Source organism: Hyalella azteca, unplaced genomic scaffold, assembly GCF_000764305.2.
Source record: "Hyalella azteca isolate HAZT.00-mixed unplaced genomic scaffold, Hazt_2.0.2 contig15494, whole genome shotgun sequence".
Classification (NCBI taxonomy): Eukaryota; Metazoa; Arthropoda; class Malacostraca; order Amphipoda; family Hyalellidae; genus Hyalella; species Hyalella azteca.
Window position 1 is genome coordinate 137622 of NW_025945346.1, and position 10001 is coordinate 147622.

At 38.0% G+C, this 10001-nt stretch overlaps 1 protein-coding gene across 1 annotated transcript; it reads left to right on the top strand.

Moving 5' to 3' along the window:
* Positions 1–2811: 2811 nt before the first annotated feature.
* On the top strand, positions 2812–6910 carry LOC108682687 (procathepsin L-like). Its single transcript, XM_047884533.1, has 7 exons — positions 2812–2836; positions 3482–3571; positions 4548–4700; positions 4877–5086; positions 5443–5628; positions 6049–6208; positions 6597–6910. Exons 1-7 carry the CDS (start codon positions 2834–2836, stop codon positions 6812–6814), a joined length of 1020 nt encoding a protein of 339 aa, XP_047740489.1. The 5' UTR covers positions 2812–2833; the 3' UTR covers positions 6815–6910.
* The last annotated feature ends 3091 nt before the right edge of the window (positions 6911–10001 follow it).

The window sequence follows — 10001 nt, forward strand, 5'->3', positions numbered from 1 at the left end:
ATTTATCCAAACGGAAATGTAGTAAGTAAAACATCTCACCAACCATTCGTTTATCCTACTATTGTAATTATAATTGGACAGCTGGAATAACAAAATACCAAAGAAGTTATAATTTAAAATGGCATTCTTTCAATCGATTTTTCCTGATTATGTGTCGATCTTGATTTCTAGAACCTTAAAGGATCATCGCAAGGGCCGAGTTCTACACACCGCAGCAGTCCATCAGACTCGCAGAATGTATTGAATTTTCTATTCAAACCAATTCGCACCTGAACATGTTGAAATTAACCATTACGTGGCCTCCTTTCAGTCATCAATATTTCGGTCTATCCGGTCCACTAAGGAAAAACCTTCAAGGCAATCTGTACGTCGCTGTCATTATTAAATCTAGGCGGCTATTTCGATACCGCGGTAATATCTCTTACCTATTAATGATGGTGATTAAATACTCAGGCTTGTTTGGTGAAGCCCGTAAATAAAGGACTTTAATAGTTCAAATAGATTTATCAAAAACTAAATGTATAAATTCCAGGTCGAGATAATACAAATTTCCAAAGGTGTTTGCCACGGAAAGAATTATTTTGTTATCCCAAACTAAATATTTCTGAATTTCGTTGGTCCAGGACTCGGAACTTTGTTGTATACGCTTGTTGTATGAACAATGGGCTTCTGAATTTAGGCTTATATATGAGAAATGCTCGCTATTGCGATGAGATGTGCAAATAATTGGCAGAAATTCAGTTGATGCGTTCATATTATGGAAATGTTACGAATTCATGACAAATAGTATTAAAGGGTATGAATATTTCTTTAATTTACAAAATGTTACTTCTTTCGAACAAAAAATTTAATTTTACTGTGGTTTACTTGGTAATAAAAATATGATCATGATTTTTTGAATGAATGTCAATCGCCCATAAATGTACATTATGAATATTTTAGCTATGCCAAATTAGTTTTCTATTGAAATTATTGACATTAATAGCCTCACATTCGTTTGTATTCTATTTTTACTGATTTTTCCACTAATATAGTATTATGATGGCGGCCACTAAATCAAACGAAACTAGCAGTTCGAACGAATTAAAATTTGCTAATACATTTATTCCTTTTAACCGATTAGTAGCTATGCAAATAGAGTATAATGAACGATTTTACTTGCACTTTACACATAGCAGGAAAGCTTAATTTGGCGGCCTAACCATTATTATGATTGAGCAAAATGAGTGATCGCTAACATTTTCCCTCGGTCAGTCATGAACAAGTTTACAAAATAATTTTTTATCGGTTAACGAATACAGATTTTTCCGCTTACAATCAATCGATAAGTCCGGCTTCCATGGCAATCGTTCGAATTTTTCACCAGATTTGTGACACTTTAAAACCCCGTAAAGAGCAAACAGAATATGCACATTTGCGGAAAAAGATGGTTCACTCAGTTCTTCAAGTTTATATTTTTTAATGGCCGTATTTTTTAATAACCGTAATAATAACCGTTTTGGCTAATTTTTTTATATTGGTAATAATTATATGTTTCCCAATGTTATAAATTTTTGAAGACATGGTTGCAACGACATAGAGATGGTGTCGAAGTCGATAATGGAAAAAGATTTAGGAGTTAATGTCGACAATGAGCTGAAGTTTTCTAAGCATATTGAAGCTCAAGTTAATAAAGCCAATAAACGACTTGGACCAATCAGACGCTCTTACGAGTACATAGAAGCTGAAGCGATAAAGATGTGGTTTGCCGCTGTTGTGCGTTCGAACCTAGAGTTTGGAAAACCCGTGTGGTCACCAAAACTAGAAAAGGACAAAAATTTAGTCGAAAGTGTTCGAAGACGTGCAACAAGGATTATTCTGGAATTAAAAGGCAAGCCTTATGAAAAAATATTAAAGATTATGAAGCTTCCAAGCCTCTGTTATCGACGTCTGCGTGGCGACCTCTTTGAAGTATAGAAGCTTACCAGCGGGTTAGAATAGAAAAGAATAGAATAGAAGTGTCGGCGTTGAAGAAATAGGCCCATGGCCTGTTGCCGATTCTTGAACTTTTCGTGACTTGATTCACAAGGGATCCGGCCTTTGGAACCCGATCTTTCTATAGCTGACGATTGATTGAGATAGTTGCTAGACTTATTGCCTGTTCCGTAATTTGCTAGGCATTTTAAGACTGAACATATGCTCCTGCATAGCTTCGTCTAGTCTGTTTTTGAAGATGTTCATACTCGGAGCTTCAACGATGCTATCAGGGAGGCTGTTACGTGTTGGGCACTTTAGTGAAAGTTGTTCGTAATAATTAAACACTATTTTATCTACATTGATGATGAAACTAGGAGTCTATTTTTAAAACATTATTTTAAATATTTTTGTGGTAATTGTTAATGAATACGTTAGTCAGGGAAAGATGCAAAGGAATGTTATTCTATTTTGATAAAAATGCCTCAAATGGTTCGAAAAAGTCAAGATTATTATTATTTATGCGACATTGATTGTCACAATCAACGACCGAATGTTTATACGATAGCATCGATCTCGGAAACCGTAAACAATGATTTCGAAAAGAGAGAAATACAAAACAGATAATAGGATAACATATGTCAGCAAGAGTATAGCACTAAGGATATTTAATTGTTCTATTTAATACTAAGGCGTTCAAATCATTTGTCAATACAAGATAAGCATCACAGCTCTTTCGGTTATCTCACGACGAGGCTGATAATTTTTGCCTCCGATTACTGAGGATGATTTTCGGGCGAGTCCTCGGTTATAAAAGGAGGTCGGCGCACTCAGTTCTTCACTTCTGATCTGACTGTGGGTTCGTGGAGACACTGAAGAAATGGTGAGAACTGTGACTAGACTACAGCAAGTAATTCATTTGCAGTTTCTGAAAACTCAGAATACATCTTTCTGCCGAAAAAAAATCCGGCATTTTATTTTTAGTCTCAAAGCAAAAAAATCAGTAAAGATTACTTTTTAAAACTAACTTTAAAAATTGAATGCTTAAAGCTATTGGTCATTTTGAAAAGCACAAAGTAAATAACTTGATCTGCGAAGAAATTATCAACTGAATTGTTCTTCGATGAATTTGAACGGATGAATGAGGACAATTTACAGCTTCAGCTAACAATATCATTTAATAATTTGATTTTAATTTAATAATTTGATTTTGATTTAATTGATTAAATTTATAAGAACTATGCTCAAACGATATGTTGTTCAGTATTATAATTTGATTAATGGAGTCAGTCATTTGGATAGCACTGAAGTCCCCGATCTATGCATGAATAACACAAGCTTAGCCGTTAGTATATGTCAGAACATTTAATCATCAGAGTTATAAAAAAAATTCTTCTATTGATTACCATGAAATCTATTCATCATTCTAATACACTCAACGCGATTTCCTCATGCGTAGATACCCTCGCACATTCTTCAATATCTCTCCCCCTGTACACGACAGCTTCAATAACTTTATCTTACACAGGCTACATTGGCGGTTTTCCTGTCTCTCTTGGCCATCGCGTCTGCGTGGCACTTCAAGCAAATCTTCGACCAGGAGTTCATAAACTACAAGGTGGGTGGATCACGTAGAATTGAATCTGTAGTTATCGAAGTGTGAAGCGCGACACACTATTAGGGCGCTGAGACATGACAAGTGAAGCTCGACAAGCGAGATTAGTTTCCTAATTCTACGACTGAGTTTAGTACTTTTCCTTATTCGAAAGACAAAGATTGTTTCCTGATGTTTCCCATGCTAGCTAATGGCTGCATCTTCGATCAACGGATTTCTGCGCGACTTTTTCGGAGCTGATTGGTCAGAATGGTCTTAAGAATTTTAATTCATTCTATATACACGCATACCCTATTCTTTCTGCACAAAATATTCCGACATCCTTCAGACATTTTCCTAACAACAGTTGTGATCATGACTATCAGAATGTTATGATCAGTCGCAAGCATTGGAATATTTAATATTATCAACCTGTTATTTCTACCTGTTAGATACATTACCTCCTGAGTAACGCCAAGTGTTTATCTCGTGCATATATAAAGTCGAGTGAATATCATTTTGTTATACTGTCGTAGGTTTTTTTTAGATGCGAACGCAGAAGAAGTGCGAAAATTTCGACTTGTTTCGACTTGGCGATGAAAGAAAATATTTAGGGAACACTTAATTACATGATTAATTTTATCTTCCACTGCATGCATTTAGTCAAATTTTCAAGGGGTTTTGAAAAATAAAATAGATTATTTCTAATGCGATCAATATAATTAATAATTGATCATAATTATTGTCCCAGAGTTTATATCAGTCACAGCTTTGAATTCGTCCATAAGAATATGTATTCGTAGCTGTACTCATGTACTTTTCGATGACGTACATGGCTGAAAATGTCCATGATTTTTACAATTATAAATGATATTTTTATTGTATTGTTCTATTGATATTTTTATGATTATATACGATATGATATGTTCATAGCATAGTGATGAGTATACTTGTATACTTCATGTCGTCATTCTCATGATTATAAAAACTTATTCGCCAGATCACCCATAAGAAAACTTACAGCTCGTTTGTAGAAGAGACGATCCGCTACAATGTCTTCCTCGAAAACAAACTCCGCATGTCGCAGCACAACGAAAAGTTCGCGAGAGGCGAGGTCTCCTACGAGCTTGGCGAAACTCAGTTTGCTGACCAGGCGAGTCTTCTCAATACGGCTTCTACGAATTCAAAACTTTTAAATATTTAAATGTACTACAAAATTGCTATCAGATTTGGATTGAAATTTACGACTTATTCATTTACATGTACTACTTGTCTACTGCAGGTTCAATAACGCTTTGTTGTCTTTAATTTAATAATTTCATACCACAGACTCACGACGAGCACAGGCAAGTGCTAGGCCTTTTGAGTTTGCCTGAATTCGACGTCGCGTACCTAGAGCGCGAAACTCGTCGTGTCGCTGCCTCCGTTGTTGCTGTCAAAGACGACGGTCTCCCTGATTACCTGGACTGGAGGGAGAAGGGCGCCGTGACTCCGGTCAAGAACCAGGATAGATGTGGCTCGTGTTGGGCTTTCTCTGCGGTACGTTAGTATGGAAGTCAGATCTTTGGTTTGACTGAGAATTGCTCAGATTAGCTATTGTATAAAAAATTATTTCGAAGCATGACAGATGTTCCCTTTCTAGTCGCTCCATAAATACGATAATGAATCCGATATTGCCAATGTAATAGTCAGGGTAAACCAATTCAGTGAGCAGCCTTGAGTCAGCGATCCACGTCTATGGAATTTTTTCCAATGCTAACAGGACTCCAGAAAAATGTTAAGCATCTTCTATGTTACAAAGCCATGCATGAATCAGCTCCTATCGTTATACCACCAAAGATTCCATGTCTTACACCGTCGAGTTCTTTTTTAACTGAAGCGATGAAATTCCACAGGTAGGAGCATTGGAGGGTCAGATTTTCCGGAATACTGGAGTTTTGAGAAGCCTGTCAGTGCAACAAGTAGTGGACTGCACTGAAAACGCTTTGGGGTGCGCCGGAGGTCTGCCAGCGTTGGCTTACGAGCAAATCGAAAGGTCCGGTGGTCTTGCCACCGAAGAAGATTACCCATACATTACTTATGTGAGCCTTAAATACTAATTTCATAATGTTTACGAACGGAATGAGTATACTGTCTCCCTCGAAAGTCATACATTACTTTTAATTTTTTTTATTGATATGCATTAGTTAAGATGTGTGTTAAATTACCTATGAGGGTCGTCGATCACACTTAATGAATAGAGTAATGAATTATAATAGCCTGTCCGATTCCCATACAAATGTCAATAGAGTTAAATAATAATATTTATTTATAGACATATGGCAGTATTAAAATTGAATAGAATAGAAGTGTCGGCGTTGAAGAAATAGGCCCGTGGCCTGTTGCCGATTCTTGAACTTTTCGTAACTTGATTCACAAGGGATCCGGCCTTTGGAACCCGATCATTCCATAGCTGACGATTGATTGAGAATGTTCATGTTAATGCTGACATTCTTTCTTAGCAAGGAAACTGTAGCATGCGACACATGGATGGAGGAGTCGACCACGGCTATCGCGCTTTCAAGAAGAACGACGAGCAGGCGCTGAAGGAGGCCGTCTCCAAGTATGGCCCCATCTCCGTCGCCTTCTCCGTACTTGATGATTTTATTCATTACAAGCGCGGTGAGTGAGAAGCATTATTATTTCAAAATTAAATACCTATCCTGGAGGATATTCTGATTCCCACGGTTGAATATGTCTTCTATCATACGTGCTGTACACGCTTAACATGATCACTACCTATCTTATTCATGCATTACTATTTTATTTAATATGTGCTAATTAATTCCTCGTCGTGCATTACTTTTTCTCGCAAGGACAGCATGTACATTTTGTTGGATGCGCTACCAAAGAAATGTATTCACAACCATTTTCAATGCCGCCATAAAAATAATTTTGAATTGATTGTTCGCATCAGTAATTGTCAGTGGTATAAGTTCGAAATAAGATGTAATTCATGTAGATGTAGTATGTTCACGATTGCGGAACTATTTTTGAGTATTCGTCCCAGGTGTGTACGAGTGCAGCAAACGGGCCGCGCTCAACCACGCTGTGCTGCTCGTGGGCTACGGCAGTGATGAAGTCGATGGAGATTATTGGATCATCAAGAATTCGTGGGGCGTTAATTGGGGGGAAAGAGGATACTTCAGAATGGCCAGGAACAAAAACAACACCTGCTTCATCGCCGCCCAGAGTTCCATTCCAGACGTTTGGTTTCATGGGAACTAGGATAAAGTGACATAACAGGTTGAGGTGTGCAACTTTGCTCTTTAATGCATTGAATCCGAAGTGGTAAATATGCGTAACACGAAATTCTCCAGGACGTAGTGGTACATAATTCAGGGTTGCCGAAAAATTGGCCAAGTCCGCGAACAAAAAAGGCCAATAGGGCCTATAACCCAACACATATACTAGCATATTTGTAAGTTCCGGTGTAAAAATTAAATATTTTACAGTTTTTTTAAATTTAATTACGAAGTAACCCTATCATAGATAATAGCTGGCCAACGCAATTGAAAAAACTAAATCGCGGAATTTGTCCGGGGATAAAATACCGTCTGGCAACCCTGTTTCAAGAAAGTATTAGAAATTAATAATAGCACCGAACGAAGCAATCGTAGTCAAGGCGTTAAAGAGGCACTTTGTTTCAATTCATACGAAATCACCTAAGCTTGATATACCGCAGTTTCTAATTGGTTTGTATTTCCATGCATTACTATGTTAATAAAATGTAACAAGGATTATCTGTCTCAGTTTCCCCTTGATGTCATGCACTAGGTTAGTTGAAACAATATTATGGAACATAATACATTAATAGGGTAGGGATTATGCGTGAACATTAAAATTATTGTATCAATTTTTTCGATCAATGTTGTTGACGATTGCGATACAGTTTGGAATTTTCATCCTTGGCGTAAAACTTGCCTTAGCGGATTGATAGAGAGTACAAATTATCCACATATTTTCAGATCCATAGTTACAATTTCTATACAGTATTTTTTCTGGGTAAATGGGACTCACAAGAACTATCTTTACATGTGAATGAATATTTTTTGTAACGCATGTATGTACATAGACACATCGTCTCTGAAAATGACTAATAGGTTACCGGCCACCTCTTTACGGTATAATTCAATCATTAAGCCCAGAATTTAAGAATGCAGTGGATGATGACTGGTGTGAAAACCAGCGTTCGTATAAGCTGGCATCACCGCTCCAGACTAGTACGCGACTAAAAACTATCCCGCGGGTCTGACCCAGACCCGTCTCATCATGGTTGAACCATTTCAACCATGGGTTCGAAAGTTATGTATTAGTGGGTAATGCCGGAAGCAGTAGGGGCTCAAGGGTCAGTCTTGAATGCTGAGGGCGCAGAAAACGCTGGAATGCAAAGAGTGCGGCGAACAAAACATCCGTTGAATGCGGCGGAAAATCAGGGTATTCCGTAATTTCAGAAGGTTGAAGGCTAAATGGAGCTAAAGCTGCAAAATATCACAAAAAATGACTCAAGAAATGCGAATAATTTCCTTTCATTTTATATTAAATCGCGACCCGTGCATGATGCATCATATCATAAAAAAAAACCTACAATGTACCTAGTTTTTTGGTACATGTAAAACTGGGTAAAAATGGGTGCAAAAATTGAGAATAGAAGTACATGTAATAGTGGGTCGTACATATAATCGCGTGCTCTCGCGAATCTTTCTCAATTATTTCCGGAAAGATGCTCGAATATTATCCACTTTTTTTCTTAACAAATTTAAGGTCTGCATTTACTACTTTTTCCGCGTAATTCCAACGAGATGTTCCATGCCTTATCTCTTTTTGATATGTTGGAATATTCTGAGCAACGACCTTTCCAAAGGCACGGCAGTTTGCGGTAGTCTTCTATGAACTTTGTTTTAGTTAAAAAGTTGGGGCTCATGAATAGCCTGGAGTCCGCCATCGCTGCATACATCCTCTCGGATGTATGCAGCCGCCACTGCCGCCCAATACAGCAGCAGTGGAAGCCCTGGCTCGGCTCGCCTTTTCTTGCCCACCTCTGCTCGTTTGGCGCCATGTTTGGGGAGTTTTTGAGGCTAGCCGGGCTAGACTCGCGAGTCGGACTCTATGGTGTATGGGGCCCGTACTCGCTAGTAATGCTAACATCTGGCTGTTTGGCGCGAAATACAAAACATAAAATTATCGTAAATCACCCAGTAGATGGATCGATCAATAATTTTATATAAATCACCTCCCTGCGCTCAAAAAATCACGTGGCAAAGAACAAATTGAACAATACTGCATTGTGCATAAACATGATAAAGCAACAAGGACTCCGACAGTTCTCAGAAGCTCGACCTTATTTCTTCCAGGTATAAAAAAAAATCAATTCTTATTTCATCAGCGATTTTTAGTAATATTATCCAAAACTTCTTCCTGTCTAAAATATGGAATCACCCGATTCTCCCCCGCAATTGATAGATCTTTTGTTCGCCATGCTTGTTCAGTGTCCACTGCCCAGGCCCACCCAGAAGGGGACTTTTTTGAGCAACATCTCGGATGAACCCAGACTGTGACCCTGGCTTTGCCTAAAGTCCTGCAGAATATAGTGTGCTGCCGCTCGACTCATAATTGGACATGCCTCTGGCCGGGTGTCAGAAGCCATCTACAATCTACATAGATTCAACATGAGCGACTCTGGTCATGATCAATGTGCCCTATGGGGCTATGGCTATGACTATATGTGCAATAGTGAACAGTGTAGTGTGGATACGATTGAGCAGTACTTGTTGGCTTGTTGCATTGTCACAACTGTGCAGAGAGTGAACGAAGATTTAAAGACCTACGGCGACGCATTATCGGCAAAATTTTCGCTTTCAGAAGATCAAAAATCCATATATTGCCGACGCTGCATCCACCCTCTGCATAGTGAGGCTGGGTGAGTGATGATGATGATTGTCAGTGGCATTCACAGCCCAGACAAAAGCTGAAAACTAATTTACAGTGTATAAATGTACAATTTTCTCTGCGCAAACTTTTTGGGGGAAGAAACTATGATGCTGATGTATCATGTACAAAGGAAAATCTTTAAATTTTTGAAGTTATACATTTTGAAGTCAGGTAGGGACGTTAGGACGTAGGGTTATTGAACTTTAGACAGGTGACCAAAATGGAAATGTTGCTTAAATGTATGATGTAAGATTGTAAGTATAGTAACTTTGTATGTGTGTGTGTGTGACTGTGTGTGTATATAATTTGATTGTTTATACATGTGCGATTGATGACCAGAGAATTAGATGATTTATATTATCAGGGAATTAAACTTTTCTTCAAATGATGGTAGATCAAAAGGCAAATTTCAGGAAGTAATCTTTCTTTATTAACGACGTTTCGAATGCAACAAACATTCATTTTCAAGTTAGAAGAGGCATTA